General features: G+C 36.4%; 1 protein-coding gene across 1 annotated transcript in view; it reads left to right on the top strand.

Annotated features, from left to right (window-relative positions):
- Positions 1-18,481, top strand: part of LOC114049395 (dynein heavy chain 14, axonemal-like) — a 343,809-nt gene that overhangs the window by 72,998 nt on the left and 252,330 nt on the right. The window contains exons 19-24 of the mRNA XM_027870678.1: positions 1,999-2,189; positions 3,503-3,748; positions 8,670-8,791; positions 11,630-11,801; positions 17,407-17,511; positions 17,600-17,718. Of these exons, the coding sequence (XP_027726479.1) occupies positions 1,999-2,189; positions 3,503-3,748; positions 8,670-8,791; positions 11,630-11,801; positions 17,407-17,511; positions 17,600-17,718 (955 nt within the window). The remainder of the gene's footprint in view (positions 1-1,998; positions 2,190-3,502; positions 3,749-8,669; positions 8,792-11,629; positions 11,802-17,406; positions 17,512-17,599; positions 17,719-18,481) is intronic.

The following is an 18,481-nucleotide window of genomic DNA, read 5'->3' as shown; positions in this document are numbered from 1 at the left end:
TCTTCTTGTTCATGAGTGAATCCATTCTATTCACGTTCACAGTAATGATTGTTAGTTGTGTATTTCTTTCTGTCACATTCTCTTATACTTTTTCCTCTTTTTCCCCTGCCCTCCATCTTTGCAAAGAAGAATGGGGTAGAAAAAGAGAAGAAATCCCATCAGTACTAGTACCCTATATTTGAAGTAATCTTTTTCTACTCCTCTGCACCACTGCCCTTCACCAAGCCCAGATCCTGGTCTCTGGCTCTTGCATTTATTGCTCATTTAAATCTCCCGCTTTATGATCTACAATCCAAAAGTGAAGTCTGCTTGTGATAGATTGTGACTATTTCCTTACTGACTCTCTTCTACCTCTTCAAGGCCCATTCCTTTTTTCTCTTTCCCTACCTATTTCCCCATTTCCCTTATAGTATTTCCACACCAAACTTGTTCATGGGTCCAATCCTCCTTTATTCAGTTAGGATGAGAGTTAGTTTAATGATATGCCCACTTTCCCCCACTCTTCTTAACATGTCTGTATATTCTTTTCCTTGTGCACCTAAATCATGTGAAATAGTAAGCTCTTCCCTCTGCTTCCCAGTTTCTTCCTTATTTCTATATTCCTTTTCCCTTCTCTTCTCTTTCCTCACTTAGAGAAAACAAAACGGAACCGTTTGTGTGTGTGTGTGTGTGTGTGTGTTTAGGTCCTGTGTTTACGGTACTTACTCCCCTCTGTCATCCTGAAAGAGTGGTAGTGCCCCCAACAGGAGGAGTGGATTAAGTGAGAAATATGAGTTGAGAATTGAACATGTTAAGTTTGTTAAGGCTTTTGGACAGCCAAGTGGAAATGCCCAGCAGGATTTTGGTTATTTGGGACAAGAGTTCAGGAAAGAGATAAAGGCTGAAGGATTTGTTCTGTAAAATTTGGATTCAGTCAAAAGGCCACACTTTAGAATCTAGAAGGCCATGTGTGGCCTCAAGGCCATAGGTTGCCCACCCCTGGGTTGAATGAATAGATTTGAGAGTCATCTGCATAGAAATGACAGTTCAACCCAAGGGAGATGGTGAGATGAGAAAAGAGGAGTAACCGGGTCAAAAGCAAAAAGTACACACAAACATGGGAAGCAGGAAATGGATACTGATTCTGCAAAAGAGATTGAGGACTAGTCAAACAGAAAGAAAGAGAACCACAACAGAATACTACCCTAAAAACTCAGACAGCAGAAAGTATGGAGGGGGAGGGGCTGGTGAACTGTGCCAAATATCGTAGAAAGACCACAAAGCACGAGAATTGTGAAAAGGTCATTATATTTAACAATGAAGACTACATTGGTGACCTTGGAGAGAACAGTTTTAGTCGTGATGAAGAAAAAAGTCAGATTATATGATGTTAAGAAGTGAGTGAGAACATTAACAGCAATATTATAACAATGATTAAAACTGTGAAGGACTCTGCTGCTCTGATCAAGATGGTAGTTCAAGACAATTCCAAAAGACTTATGATGAAAAAATGCTGTTCACCGCCAGAGTGACAACTGATGAATCCTGAGTACAGACTGAAGCATACTTTTTTCACTTTATTGTTCTTTCTTGGTTTTTTTGGTGTGTTTTCTTTTGCAACATGGCTAATATGGAAATATGTTTTGCATGATTTCACATGGATAATCATATTGCTTACCTTCTCAAGGGGTGGGGGAGGGGCAGGAGAGAAATTGAAACAAAATTTTTAAAAACGTTAAAAATTTTAAATGTAATAGGGAAATATTTAATGAAATGAATAAAAATATATTTACCTAAAGAAGTAGATAAGAAGTAAAAAATGGAGTCAATGTAATAAATGGAGACAGCTTTACCTAAGAGGTTGAATGATGAAAGATAAAAAAAGAGACAAACTTAAAAATAGGAATGGTATTAGTAATGAGTAGCTATCATATATGTTGCTTTTAAGAATGATAGAAACTGAATACATTAAAAAAAAAAAGTGTCCCCAAAACCTTATCGTGCTGTTTTGATTTACAGGTTTACCAAAAAATTCTATGGTAAAAACTCTTAAGCAATCAGTAATGGATTTTAAACAAGGCTTGCCTACTATCGTCGCCTTGGTAAATCCTTGTCTTAAAATTCGGCATTGGGAGGCGATACAGGTGATTATCGGGCAGGCGCTTACTTTGGATAGACAGAGCACGGTAAAGCAATTTCTGGAGCTTGAGGTAGGTGCGCGAATCTGCGGCACTTCAGAGTTCCGTTCGTCTAGGTTCTCAGCCTCTCCAAAACACATTTGGGCAGGGATGGAAAGGTAATACACACACACACACACACACACACACACACACACACACACGACAGAGAGAGACAGACAGACAGACCTATGACTACTGTGGCACCTCTGGAAAGGTTAGGCTAGCCTAAGGGAATCCAACTATTTTCACTTTCACTTTTTTTTTTTTTTTTTAATGTTGAAGCAATTGGCGTTAAGTGATTTGCCCAGGGACACACACAACAAGTGTCAAGTGTCTGAGGTCGGATTTGAACTCAAGTCCTCCTGGCTCCAGAGCCAGCTGTTCAATCCACTGTGCCACTTAGTTGCTCCCCCCACCCCTGCCACTTTCACTTTGAATACAAATCCTGTGGGGTTGCAGACGTTAGCAGGGCTGGGGGGAGGATAGTGTAGGCGTTTGGACTTTGCTACTTCATTTTACTAAATATATTTCTACAAGTGCCAGCTGGGATGGATAAGGATAAATTAAAGAAAGCAATGTGCTCTCTTTGAAAACAGTGTTGCTTTTCTGCTAAACTCTAACACTATACAGAAAAACAGTCACTCAGATGATGTGTGTTGGCCTGCCAATGTGGTTCATTACTAGCTATTTATTGGTCTCCATATTTTTAAGGAAACATGGAGAAATGGAAAAGAATTCTTACATAATAGGACCAATAAAAATTATTAAGGTAATTTTAAAAAGCAAAAGGAGTTGGTGTTTGTGAGGCGAATGGATGGCTGAAAGATCTCTACTTTCATTTCCAGGAAGAGCAGAGCAGAAAATGAACACAACAATAAGAGATTTTTCAGTTCAGTAAAATTAAACAAATAATTTATGTGTTGCCTACTAGGCAAGGTACTGTGCTAAGTTCTAGAGCTATCAAGAGAAAAGTCAAATAGACACTGTCTTTGAGGAGCTTAAAATATTTGATTTTGGCTAAATGGTTAGATTTAAGGGGAAAAATCTTCATAGTATGAGTGTTTAAACATTGGGGCTATTAAAGGAAGGGGCTGCTGAGGTAGGTCACGTAATCCTCAAGTTTAAAAATTAAATCCATAGGCACTTATCTGGGAGGGAGTTCAGCTGATTTGGGTCCCCTGGGAACCTGCTAATACAAATGGTACTTAGGAAATCATCTGTGGGTCTCATTAATATGGGAAGTTTATGAAATCTTAGTAAGTATCCCATGAAAATGAGATCTTGAATTAAAACATATTAGTAATTATTGTATTGGGCACTCAGGGATATTTCGTTTATTTCAGTTGTATCGCTACGAAGAAAAAATCATTGAAATATCAGCAATAGCAACGAATGAAGCTGCTCTGGAAAAAATGCTGTTTAAGATTATTGAGCTGTGGAGCAATACTCCCTTACGTTTGACTCCCCATCAGACAGATGCTTTCACGATCCTTATTCTTTCATCCATAGATGATATATTAGCTCAGTTAGAGGAGTCTCAAGTTATAATTGCAACAATTAAAGGATCTCCCTATCTCGGGGCAATGAAGGTAAATATTACACAAGAAAGATTTTTACTGTTTTGATATTTAATGCTTTGTTTACAGCTTTTGTATTCTGTAACCTTCAAGGCTGTATATGTTATTCTTTTGTGTCTTTTAGTGATTTAAACATAGATGTTTTTTACTTAAAATTTTAGCATAATTGAATAAATGCCAGAAAATTGAAATTTTGTGAAAGTATTTGTATTTCCTACAATACCTAGCAGACCAAACTACACCAGAATCAATCAATCAGCATGTATTTATTAAGCACATATCATCAGGTACTGTTCTGGGTGCTAGTGACATGAATATAGAGTGCACTGAATATCTGATGATGATATGAGTTAAGTACAGAAACAGTTTTAACAAAGAAATATATTTTAAATGCACATAATCCCAGTTTAGGCCTTTCTTTAAAAGCATTAGATTTCATTTAATACAACATTACTACAACTATGATCTTTTTAAAATCAAGAACATTTTACACTTTCTGGCATATTATATTGGAATATTATACAAAGTAGAGGGAACTTTTCACCAGCAAGCCTTCAATTCCATTTCATTCAGCTTAGAGGAATTCCAACAGATAAGATTTATATATACAGTTATGAAATCACTGCATGACTTGAAAACTCTTTTATCACCAGTATCTTAAAAGACCATCAGGTTTAGGGTTGGAGCTGGGGTCAGGAAGACCTGAGCTTGAATCCTGTCTCACACATTTGTGTGAACCTGGGCAAGTTACTTTAAAAATTTTCAGCCTCAGTTTATCATATGTAAATGGAGATTAGACATTTAGCTCTCGAGGTTATTGTGAAGCGGAGCCGCTAGGTGGCGCAGTGCATAGAGCACTGGCCCTGACTCAGGAGGACCTGAGTTCAAATATGAACTTGAGACACATAATACTCTGTAACTATGTGACTCTGGGCAAGTCATTTAACCCCAATTGCCTCACCAAAACAAACAAAAAAAAAAAGGTTGTTGTGAAAATCAAAGGAATTAGTATGTTTAAAGAACTCTTTTCAAGTATTATAAATATTAGATATTGTTTTCCATAAAAGTGTTTATCTTTTCATTTAAGTGACATGCAAATCCTATTTTTCCTGAGTAGAAAGTTAGGATTTTTCCTTATTGAAAATAAAGAAACTCATAAGACAGAGTACATCAAAGTGAGTTAATTCTCGGCATGTTTCTCACACCTTATCACCTCAAATCAAGTAATGAAGAAAAATAAATTCTATCAAATATTTAAAGAGCAATTCATTCCTGTGTTATAAAAATTATTCTCAAAAATAGATTCAATAACACTCTACCAAACTCTTTTTATGAGACAAAAAATGGCCATTGTGCCAAGGAAACACAGACCAAACAGAAAAAGAAAACTATCTAATCTCTCTTATCAGTATTGATGCAAAAATTTCAAATAAAATCTTCACCAGGAAACTACAGAAATATATTCAGAAAAATAATTCTCTATGACTAAGTTGGATTCATGCCACTGATACAAAGTTGGCTTAACATTAGGAAAATAATTAGCAAAATTAGTAACATAAAGAACAAAGATTACAATAACCACAGATTATTTCAATAGATTTTTTTAGGGTTTTTTTTTTAACAAGTATAGACATGAAAGGGCCCTTCTTTAATGTTATTGAAAGAATATTTAAAACTAAGAATTAGCATTGTTTGTAGTAGAAAAATATGAGAAACTTTCCCTGTACACAGAAGGCTAAAACAAAGATAGTCCCTCTCTCTACTATTATTTATCATAGTCCTACAAACGTCCTATAACAGTAAGACAAATTAGAATATAAGCTGCTTGAGAGCCAGGATTGTTTCATTTTTATCTTTGTACTGCCTGTGCCTAGCACTGCTTACTATTTTTCCTTGTTGACCAATTGACAAGAAAACAAAGTCAAAGATGAAGCAAGTGAAAAAGAACAAGGAGTCACCTGGCACATAATAGGTACTTATTAAATGTTTATTGATTGACTAATTGACAAAATAATCCTTGTAAATGACACTGAGAAACACTGAGAGAATCAATGAAGAATTTAATTTATTGACCAATAGCCACAGCAGTGTTTCAGGATACAAAATAAATCCAAGATTGAATTATTGTTTCTATGCAGTACTAACAAAACCCAGGAAAAACATTAAGAAAAATTTAATTCTCCCCCAAAACCCTATAAAATGCATCAAATGTCTGAATTTAACCTACAAAGACACTCACAAGATTTATTATATATACAACTCCAAAACAGTCTTAACAAAAATGAAAAGAAATCTGTGCCAATATGACAGTAACACCAAAATGAATTTACATATTTGGTGCCACATTATTCAAAATAATAAAATGTTCAAAAGAATCGCAAGGGAAATTATGAGAAAAAAGTATAAATGAAGGTGGCATAGTCTTGCAAACTTGAAAGTATATGACAAGTATAAAATAAAGCAGTAGTCATTAAAACTTTCTGGTATTGGTTAAAGAATAGAAAAAATAGAATTGTAAAATAAAACATATAAGCAAGAAACATGAGGAAAAGAGGACATGAAAACAACAATAAACCCAAGAATATAAATTACTGGAGGAAGCACCCTCTCTTTGACAAAAACTTTTAGGAAAACCGGCCATTAGACTAGCATCTGATTTATATCATATCATATCATATCATATCATATCATATCATATCATATCATGTCATGTCATATCATATTATATCATTATATTATACTATACTATACTATATTCTATCATATGTTGTGTTGTTTTGTATTATGATAATATAACACAATATTTCCAAAAATGGATATGTTTTCTGAACATAAAAGCATACACTGTAAAAAATGCAAATTAGACAAGATCAGGTACCTTTCAACTATGACTAGAGGAAAAATTTCTTAACCAAATGAGAGAGAGCAAAAAAGGAAAAATGTTGCTTACCTAAAATTTAAAAACATTCACACAAATAAAATCACTAATGACAGAATTATAAAAGAAATGGTAGAGAGACTCTCAAAGGAAATAATTTTTAAAAGTATGAAGGAAAGGACCTCAGATTTCAAACTACATTACATAACAGCAATTATCAAGACAATTTGGTACTGGTTAAAAAAATAGAGAGGTTGATAAGTGAAAGAGATTAGGTACACATCATATAGAAACAAATGGACATAATAGCTAAGTGTTTGATAAACCCCCAAACCCAAGCTATTGGAATAAGAATTCACTATTTAACAAAAATTTCTGGGGAAAACAATAAAGCAGTCTTCCAGAAAGTAGATAATAGATCTACATCTCACATTATATGCCAAGACAAGCTCCAAATACGTTCATGATTCTGACATAAAGGATCACATTCAAAACAAATAAGAGGAAAAAGGAAGAAATTACTTTTCTGATATACAGGAAGTCATGTATGAGCTAATACACACTAAAGTGAGAAGAACAAGAAAAACAATTTATATAACAACAATACTGTAAAAACAAAGAATTTTTAAAAACTTTAGGACTCTGATCAGTGCAATGACTAATCATCTTCCACAGGACTAGTGTTTAAAAAAGTTACCCACCTCCTGGTGAGTCAAGCCAACGAACATTTATTAAACTCCTACTATGTGCCAGGTATTGTGCTAAGGACAGAAAACAGTCCCTGATTTCTAGGAACTCCGAGTCGAATGGGGGTGATCGCATGCAAACAGCTATGTATAAACAATATACACCAAGAATAAGTTGAAGATAATCTAGGATAAAAGGTGCTGATATTAAGGAGGACCAGGAAAAACTTCTTGCAGAATATGGGACTTTAGCTGAGACCTAAAGGAAGCCAGGGAAGCCAGGAGTTAGAGATAAGGAAGAGATTTCTAGGCTTGATAGAGAAGTGATGAACTTTCACTGTAGAATGAGAGACATAATTTTTGAACGTGGCCAATCAGGGAATTTGTTTTGCTTGATTACACACATCTCAAGGGTTTGATTCCCACCACCTCCTCTCCCTCCAGTTGAGGTCTCAGTGTAAGAAAGAATATCAACTTTTTATTTAAAAACACACAAAATTTAATTTAAAAGAGAATTTAAAGGTTAAAAAAATAATGTGAGGGCATTAGATTAGAGGAACTCTAAAATGAATACTTCCCTTTCGGCTCTAAATCTACAGTTGTCTGATCAGATAGGACACTGCCACTTTGAGCTATAAGACCTGTGTCCTGGTAAAATAAATTACATGTAGCATTGTTTTGGGTTCCCGCTCCTAAAGCTAAATAAAGGCTGAAGAAGTGTCTGTTGTTAAGAAAGCTAAATGCAGAGTACCTTGGCAAAATATATAAATTTTAAAAAATAAACTGGATTAACATCTAGCATCTTCATTCTGGGAAGAATGTCTAGGAAAATTTGGGAGTTACCAGTAAGGGTAGCAAGAGAGCTAAGAAATAATAGAGTACATTGCTGAAGTTACTGCATTGGATCTTATAGTCCCATTGTAGCAGAGGAGGAAGAATGAGGGTAGTGAGATAACCTCATAAGCTTCTGTGCTCTGTCTCTTTTTTTTTCCTCTCTCTGTGTCTCTCCCTCCCTCCCTCCTTCCCTCTCTCCCTTCCCCCTTTCTTCTTTCCTTCCTTCCGTCTTTTTCTTTTCTCCCCCACCCCCATATGATGTATTTCTATATCTACTTATTTATTGTATTTGTTGAATATTTATTATCCCATTTCTTAATTCTGAAAGTGGACAAGTGAAATGTTTTATATTGTTGTCTATTAGAACAAAAAGTAAAAAGTGAATTTTTCTTAAAAACAAATTCATGACTATTGATTCTTCCTCTGATTATGACCCTCAACAGAAATCCTTGCTAATGTTGAGTATTCTTTCTCTAAAAAAGAATATTGGCAGTATTTAGATTTTGTTTTATTAAAAATGTTCTTTTTAATATAGTCTCTTGCAGATGACTGGGACCAGAAATTGGAACTTTTCTCTCACACTTTGGATGAGTGGATGACATGTCAAAGAAACTGGCTTTATCTTGAACCCATTTTTCTTGCTCCTGAAATACGAAGGTATACAAAGTAAAATAGATATTTACTGGAAAATGTATGTTATTTCTCCCATTTTTTATTACTTTTACCATATTAAGTTTCTTTAACTGAATACATTAAGATTATTTTGGGCTACAGATCAAAATATAACTTGACAAATAAGTTAACAAGCATTTATTAAGTGCTTAGTACTGGGCTAAGCTGTAGGTCTGTAAAAAAAAAAAAAGCAAAACACAGTCATACCAAGTATAATGAGGGAGAGAATATGCAAACAACTATGTACATATAAAATATCCACAGAGTAAATGGGAGGCAATTCCAGAGGGGAGGTGCTAGCATTGAGGTAGATATGGAAAGACTTCTTGAAGAAGGTGAAAGTTTAGCTGAAACTTCAGGTTAGGCAAGAGACTGTGCTGGAAAGGTATAGCCCTCCAGGCATGGGGGTCAGTCAGAAGATACAAGGTCAGTCAGGAGATAGATTGTCCTATGAGTGAAGAGGCAAGGAGATCAGTGTCACTGAATTGTAGAGTATACAGACGGGAGTACAGTGTGAGAAGACAGAAAAGCGAGGAAGGGGCCAAGTTACAGAGGTCTTTGAAGAGCAAAGAAATCTTTATTATAATTTTTTTTAGGATGACAATTCCAAATATCATTTCTAGAGGGGCTCACTCTTCAATTAGTGAGATGAAAATATAAGGAAAATGGGAAAATTGCAATTGTTTCTTTTTGTTTCCCGTACTACAAGACTACGAAAATAGTTCCAGACTGCCCAGTCTATATACTTAGTGATAGGCATCATCATCATCATGTTAAGTCATATTGTATTTAGTAGCATTATGTTTCTCTGGGCTGGACTTTCTTTAGTATTGAACAAAACAAGTCAATTAACAAGCATTTATCAAGTGCTTTCTATGAGCCTCACACCGTGCTAAGCACTGCAGATCAAAAGAAAGATGAAAAGTACTTCTGCATTCAAAGAGCGTATATTCTGATGGGGTAAACAATATGTACATAAATATTGATAATACACATATGGTAAATAATTCAAGATAAGCTTAGAGGAGAAGTAGTTGAGGGGACAAAGAAAGGCACTGGGGGCTGAGTTTTGAAGGATGACAGAAATCCTACAAGGCAGAGAGAATTCCAGTTATAGAGGATAGTTAATACAAAGATGTAGAGATGGGAAATGGAATACTCTATCTGCAGAGCATTGGTTAGGCCAATTCACCAGGACCATAGAGCAGGCAGATGGAAGTAATGTTTAGGAAGACTGTTAAGCTACAAAGGGGACAGGTTGTGAATATCTTTAAGTTTCAAAGAAAAGTTTCTGTGATCTCAGTAGTAATAAAAGCTACTGGAGATCATTGAGTGGGGAGCTAACATAGTGAGATGCACACTTTAGGAAAATCTTTTTGGCAGCCGAGTGGAGAGAGGCTTGAGTAGGGATACCAAATAGACCACTGTAATAGTCCAGGCAAGACGTAATAAGAAGAGCATGAGCTAGGACAGTGGCTATGTGAGTAGACAGAGGGGAATGTATGTAAGAGATGTTGTAGGATAGAAATGATAAGATTTGGCAACTGATGGATAAGTGGGTGAATGAGGGTGAGAAGACTAGGATGACACTGAAATTGTCAACTGGAATGTCTGGAAGGGTGGTGGTGTCTTAAACGATAATAGGAAAGTTTAGAAGACAGGTTTGGGAGGAAAAGTTAGTGGATTCTATTTTGGACTTGTTGAGTTTGAGATGCCTAAGGGAGATGTGGTTCAAAATATCTAATAGGCACTGGTGTGGGATTGGAGCTCAGGAAAGAGAATTTTGTTGTTGTTCAGTCGTTTTCAGTTCTGTCTGACTCTTTATGACCCCATTTGGGGTTTTCTTGGCAAAGATATTGGAGTGCTTTGACATTTCCTTCTCCAGCTCATTTTACAGATGAGGGAACTGAGGAAAACAGGGTTAAGTAACTTGCCCAGGGTCACACAGCTAGTGAGTGTCTGAGGCCAGATTTGAACTCACAAAGATGAGTCTTCCTGACCCCAGGCATCACACTATATCCACTGTGCTACCTAGCTGCCACCAGGAAAGAGAAAGGCTGGGGAAATTATAATGGTTATAAGGTTAAGTTTCTTCTATTGATAGTTTTATCAGTACTCTGAATGCCATCTTGAAAGTTTTAGTACATACAGGAAAATTAAAGGGGAAGGGGATAAAAGAAGGTGGGGAGAGATAGAAGGGAGGGCAGATTAGGAGAAGGGGTATTCAGAATGCATACCATCTTGGGGTGGGGGGAGGGACGAGATGGGGAGAAAATTTGGAAATCAAAATCTTGTGGAAGTGAATGTTGAAAACTAAAAATAAATATGTTAGTTTAAGAAGAAAAAAAAGAAAGTTTTAGTACAGACAAAGGACTAAAAGCTCATTCATGATTAAGTCGCAATCATTGACAGAGTGCTAACATTGTTCTCTATCAATTTCCTTTCCAACGTAATGGAAAAAGAAATGCTCCTAGAATTTTAAATAAGATGAGGTCTACTTACCTAAAATAAGGGCATTATGATGTATTATTTATCCATTTTACATTATCCTTTTTCTTTAAAAAAAAATCAAAAGAATAGTATATAGTATATTGGAATGAGTCAAAAATCCTTAACAAAACTCCTGTGACTTTAAATAGAACAGATATCCAAAATCTATTAAAGGACAATATATAATAAATTGACAGCACTGTCAATATGATGTGCAAACCTATTTTTATAAATATAATAAATATTTCTTGGCAGAAGATTATTTTATGTTAAGAATTGAGATAGTCCTTTAGAAAATTCAAGTCATCTCAGATCTTGTTTCTATTTATAAAGGCAGCTTTCAGCAGAAGCAAAGCTTTTTGCTGACGTGACTTCTATATGGAAAGATATAACGTCAAGAGTAGACAATAAACCTGAGGCTCTGAAAATAGTCATATCAGTAGGAATCCTTGAAATGTTGCAAGCAACCAGTGTGTATCTTGAAAAAATAAAGAGAAGTCTTGAGGTAAAACTTAGTCATTTTAGCATAAAGAATCTTTTCATTCAGTACAGCACAGTATCACATGGGACTTTTCATTATCGCAACACAGTATACAATACAGCACCATTGATAGTCTCATACGTATCAGGGGGTAGAGGAGAACCCAAATTGTGGGATAAGCATCATATTGAAATTAGGGTGGTTAGTGCTACTGTGTCTCTGAAACTTGATGGCAATATGTTATAGAGAGTGTGGTTCAGTAGGCCAATTTCTTTCTTTTTTTTTTTTTAAACATAGCCATCTCCATTATGTATTAAGGTCATTTCTTTGGGACAACTCAACAGGTATTCATTCACATTTACCCAGCATATGCTGCTTCCCAACATGCCACAAGTCCAGATCTCTCGGGCAGCCAATGATGGCTCTTCTTAGTCTATTTAGGCTTAGGACACCCCTATCCTTGGTTATCTTTTCTGACAAATGATGTAGTCACAGTAAGCTTATCCCACTGACAGGGGAGACTGACCCAGGAAGCCAGGAACCCTCAGACTCTCAAAGTATCTGTGAAGGCTGAAAAGATCCATTTCTTATATCTCTGGTAGTAGACCTACTGTGTTCAATGCAAGGCAAAGTGTGCCGAAGATGTCCAGATTTAGGCTCACTTAAGTAAGCACATGCTCTCCCTGCCATGTGCCTGGAGGTAGGAGGGGAGAACACTGCTGGAAGTCCCAGGAAAAGCTGACAGAACCCCAAGTGATACTTTCTTTCTTTTTTTTCTTTTTAACATGTGTTTTTAAAACTTTGGGTTACAAATTTTCTCCCTTCCTTCCTCCCCACCCACCCTCATTGAAAAGGCAAGCATCTCAATACAGGTTATAGATGTGTAGTCTTGCAAAACCCTTCCATAATAGTCCTGTTGTGAAAAACTAAGTATATTTCCCTTCATCCTATCCTACCCCCCATTTATTCTAGTCTCTCTTTTGACCCTGTCCCTCCTCAGAAGTGTTTGCTTTTGATTATCCCCTCCCTCAATCTGCTGGCCCCTCTATCAACCCCCTGCTCTCTTGTCCCCTTCCCCCCTAATTTTCCTGTAGGGTAAGATAGATTCCCAAACTCTGTTATGTATGTTATTCCCTCCTTAAGCCAAGTCCTATGAGAATGAGATTCACTCATTCTCTCTCACCTTCCCCCATTTCCCCTCCACTGTAAAAGCCTTTTCTTGTCTGTTTCATGTGAGATATTTTACCCCATTCTACTTCTCCCTTTCTCCTTCTCCCAGTATAATCTTCTCCCATCCCTTAATTTTATTTTCCAGATATCACCCCTTCATCTTCAACTCACCCTGTGCCCTCTATCTATCTATACAAACATATAATTTTTTTCCCTCCCACTACCCTCATACTGACAAAGGATTCATGAGTTACAAATATCATCTTTCCATTCAGGAATGTAAACAGTTCAACCTTAATAAGTCTCTTATGATTTCTCTTTCCTGTTTACCTCTTCCGTGTTTCACTAGAGTCTTGTATTTGAAGGTCAAATTTTCTATTCAGCTCTGGTCTTTTCCACAGGAATCCTTGAAAGTCCTCTCTTTCACTGAATGACCATTTTCTACCCTGAAGGATTATCCTCAGTTTTGCTGGGTAGGTGATTCTAGGTTGTAGTCCTAATTCCTTTGTCCTCTGGAATATCATACTCTATGCCCTCTGGACCCTTAATGTAGAAGCTGCTAAATCTTGTGTTATCCTGATTGTGTTTCCACAGTACTTGAATTGTTTCCTTCTGGCTGCTTGCAATATCTTCTCTTTGACCTGGGAATTCTGGAATTTGGCTACAACATTCCTTGGAGTTTTCCTTTGGGGATTTCTTTCAGGAGGTGATCAGTGGATTCTTTCCATTTCTATTTTGCCCTCTGGTTCTAAAATATCAGGGCAGTTTTCCTTGATAATTTCTTGAAAGATGATATCTAGGCTCTTTTTTTGATCATGGCTTTCAGATAGTCCAATAATTTTTAAGTTCTCTCTCCTGGATCTATTTTCCAGGTCAGTTGTTTTTCCAATGACATATTTCACATTCTCTTCTAATTTTTCATTCCTTTTGATTAGTGTTACAGTGCCTTGATTTCTCATAAAGTCACTAGCTTCCAATCGCTCTATTCTAATTTTTAAGGAAGTATTTTCTTCAATAATCTTTTGGACTTCCTTTTCCATTTGTCCAATTTTGCTCTTTAGGGCATTCTTCTCTTCATTGGCTTTTTTGACCTCTTTTGCCATTTGGGTTAGGCTATTTTTAAGGTGTTGTTTTCTTCAGAATTTTTTTGGGTCTCCTTTAGCATCACTCAGTTTTTCCTCTACTTCTCTTACTTGCTTCTCAAAATCCTTTTTGAGCTTTTCCATGGCCTGGGACCAATTCATATTTTTCTTGGAGGCTTTGGATGTAGGAGCTTTGACTTCATTGTCTTCTTCTGATTGTATGTTTTGATCTTCTTTGTCATCAAAATAAGATAATATAGTCTGACTCTTTTTGTGCTGCTTGCTCATGATCCCAGCCAATTACTTGAGTTATAAACTCTTTGTTAAGGTAGGAGTCTGTTTCCAGTGTGGAGAATGCACTGTCCCAAGCTTCAGGGGTTTTGTGCAGTTGTGTTCAGAGATACTTCTAGGGACCTGTAAATTTTCAGTTCTTCCAAGGTGCTATGATCAAGGGCTAGGTGTTTACTCCTTTCCTGGCCTGTGCTCTGGTCTATGAGTGACCACAAGCACTCTTTTCTGTCTTGAAACTGTGAATAGGGGTTTCCTCTCCACAGCCACTACAAGCTCCACCACACCAGTGCTCCTCCTTGCCCCAGCATCGCCACCCAGAACTGTGTCCCAGATCCAAGCTCAGGCAAAGCAAGAGAATCCTGCACCAGCAGAGAGATCCCTGCAATCCCTCTCTGATCAGCCACTCGATTCCCCCTCAGTCTGTGGGCTGAAAGCTCAGGAAGCAGCTGCTGCCCCCACCAAGCTCGGGGACTAGAGCTGAGACCACTGGCTTCTCTCTCTCCCCTCCGACACAGACTTTTCCCACTGACCTTTCAAGTTGTCTTTGGCGTTCCTGGGTTGAGAAGTCTGGAAACCACCCCAGCTGCCTGCAATTCAACCCTCTGAGGCCTGCTCCAGGTTCGCTGTGGCGCACCCTCTGCACATTCCTCTCCCAGCCTGGCACAATATACCTTTCTGATCAACCATCCAAGCTATCTTGGCCTGGAAATTTGTTTCAGTCTGTCTTTTTGTGGGTTCTGTTGTTTTAGAATTTGTTTAGAGCCATTTTTTTATAGGTATTTGGAGGGTTTTGGGGGAGAGCTCAAGCAAGTCACTGCTTTTACTCCACTATGTTGGCTCCACCCCCTCAGGCCAATTTCTTTAAAAAGGATTTTTACTTATTCTAAACTTAGTAACCATCCAGAGAAACCAAATCCAAATATATTTTAAAAAAAGAGATGAAAAATGAAACTATAAACTACATTATTTATAATTTGTTTTAAAATGTAAATTAATTTTGATAAGATTAGCAAAATTTTCACCTTCCTTTCCTAACTTTTCTATTTTTAAAAATTTTGTTGCTATTATTATCCTTACCATTATTACATATCCATAGTCAATGTGCATGTTATTCTAATTGTCTTCTTTCATTTATATTTCTGTATATATCATTTTATTTGTAATCTTTCTATTATCACTTAATACATCAGAGGGGGATTGCAGGGATCTCTCTGCTGGTGCAGGATTCTCTTGCTTTGCCCGAGCTTGGATCTGGGACCAGTTCTGGGTGGTGGTGCTGGGGCAAGGAGGAGCACTGGCGTGGTGGAGCTTGTAGTGGCTGTGGAGAGGAAACCCCTATTCACAGTTCCAAGACAGAAAAGGGGTGCTCATAGACCAGAGCACAGGCCAGGAAAGGAATAAACACCTTGCCCTTGATCATAACACCTTGGAAGAACTGAAAATTTACAAGTCCCTAGAAGTATCTCTGAACACAACTGCACAAAACCCCTTGAAGCTTGGGACAGTACATTCTCCACACTGGAATCATATCCCATTATATTCATATGCCACAGTTGTTCAGCCATTGCTCAGTGGACACATTATTTTAAAGCACTGCTACTATAAATAATGTTTCTATTAATATTTTTGTACATATAAGTATTTTTTTGCCTTTCAATAACAACATTAGGATTTAGTTTCAGTGGGATAACTAAGTGAAAAAGAATAAACATTAGAACTCTTTCTATATAATGCTTTAGTGCTTTCTAAAATTATTATGGCAATTCACAAATCTTCCACAGGCATATAACACTGTCTACACAGTCCAAACAAGACTGAATTTTGTTTTCAACTGTCTTTGTCATTTTATTGGTCAATAAAGTGGCATCTCAGAGTTGTTTTAATTGTTATTTTTCAGGTAAATAATTTTAACAGATTTCTTGGTTATTGATCATTTGTGCATTATTTCTCATTTGTGTATTTCCTTTTGAGAAAGTCCCTGTTTACATACTTTAACCACTTCTATACTGTAGAGGTAAGATAATTCTGGCAGTTAGTATCAACTTCAGGGATAGTGGAAGAAGAGTTGGTCAGTAGACCTCTTATCATGGTCACTCCCAGGCTTCCAAACTTTGGGTGTATGCTGGGCTCTGATGAAATCTGTATAAAGTGGAGACGACTCTCATTCTGAGTAACCACTGTTCTTTGATAGCAAAATGTTTTCTGCCCTGGTTTGGAGGATAGCAAAGTCCAAGAAAATGGCTACCTGGTAGAGGCTCTGGATGTGTTGACTACTAAGAGAAAAATAAATATTCAGAAAAGGAGAAATCACTTAAGATAAAGAGAAGTTGGAAATTTTCTGGGTATATTCTTGAAAAGATGAAAACTCCTTGGGAAAAGAAATGTTATAACAACTGAGATAACAACATGATACCTAACAAGAAAATAAGGGGACAGGAGGTGACATATTAACCTTGACCGTGGCACACTTTACCACATGAGCAGTAAAAGAATATTAAAGGTGAATCTATCCTCCAAGTTGTCCTTACAGTTTCCTTTGGAAGAGTTCAGAAGGAAAAAATAATGGTGGGCATACCTCAGGAACATGGCAAAAATGGTCTATGTAGCAGTCATGTCAATACCACCACAATGCAATATGTTTGCTGGTGGTTAATAATAAAATGTTTTGAAAACGCATTTTGTTCATCCTAAAGCACTTTAGGATTTACAAAAATACAGTATATACATTAGTTAGCACATTTCTCTCACAACAGTCTTGTAAAGTAAGGACTATTATAGGTATCCACTCAATTTTACAAATGAGGAAAACCTGAGAGGTTAAGTGATTTGCCCATGGTCACATTGCCAGTTGATGTCAAAGACAGGATTTGAACCCGTGTTTCTTCTCGCTATGAAATCTCTACTCTTTCTACTATAACATACTATTTCAAAAGAAAATGTCATTTTAGAATGGTGCTGGAATATATACTTTATCTCCAATGGCTTTGGTTTTATGCATATTTATTGTATATCATAGAAAATATATGATATCTTCACATCAGTGTATTGGGGTTCTTAATCATATTTCTCTATGTTCTCTGAGACAGGAATATCTTGAAGTGAAGAGAATGATTTTCCCAAGATTTTACTTTCTTAGCAATGCTGAACTCATTGACATTCTGGCTGAAAGCAAAAATCCCGAGGCTATCCAGGTAATATTTTAGTACTGTGCTTAGGAATATTCTTTCTTGACCATGTCAAGACTTTATGATGCTATTTAGTTATGTTTCTGGTCCACAGCCTCATCTTATGAAATGTTTTGAGAACATAAGACAGTTGTTTATATGGAAAAAAGAAATAGGCCCTCCTCTGGTCACGTCACTTATATCAGCTGAAGGCGAAACACTTCTTCTGCCAAAGTATAGTATATATTTAATGTTTAATCTTTAGATATAGAAAAATCTTAATAATAGAAAATATTCTTATTTGGGATTTATGGTCATTCTTTAAAGGGTCTTAGCTAAAGTGTGTGTTTATTTAGCAAACCCTTTACTCATAGTAGAGTGGGTACAAGACATTTGGGTGTCATAGTAAAACCTTGAAAATGGCACTTCTCCTTATCTCTCCTCTCTTTTCAAAAACTGAGCTCCTCTATCTTCCTGTATTTGGAGGCTTCAAGTTTTTACTACAATACATGCAAATTGGTTACTCATATAGTTAATAACTATGGGTCAGAGAGTAACATTTTATGGCATTAAAATATGCATATTTGTTTAAAATGCATATATTATTTAATATATTAAAATGTATCTTATTGTATCTCTAATTCCATAAGTGCCAGCCTTCCTCGCCTTCCCCTAACCCTATGACTGATTCATAAATAATGCATATTAAGAGATAAAAAATAAGATAAGCATATGTTTAAGATAATTAAGAAATAAGCTTTGGAAGTTGTTTAAAATTACACTTCAGCATACAGTAACTAAAACAATAATGTGTTTTTACAACTATAGGCAAGTGAGTCAGCAAAAACTTGACCTATTTGATTATATGAGTTAATATTTGCAAAGCACTTATTATAATGACTAGCGCCTAGTAGGTGCTATATAAATGCTTATTCCCTTCCCTTTATTCACCAACTTGAGAGATATGGCAGCTAAGGGCAATATCATTTTAGAATAT

Source organism: Vombatus ursinus, unplaced genomic scaffold (assembly GCF_900497805.2).
Source record: "Vombatus ursinus unplaced genomic scaffold, bare-nosed wombat genome assembly UNPS02014798.1, whole genome shotgun sequence".
NCBI classification, from domain to species: domain Eukaryota; kingdom Metazoa; phylum Chordata; class Mammalia; order Diprotodontia; family Vombatidae; genus Vombatus; species Vombatus ursinus.
This window is presented reverse-complemented; position numbering and strand designations above follow the sequence as displayed.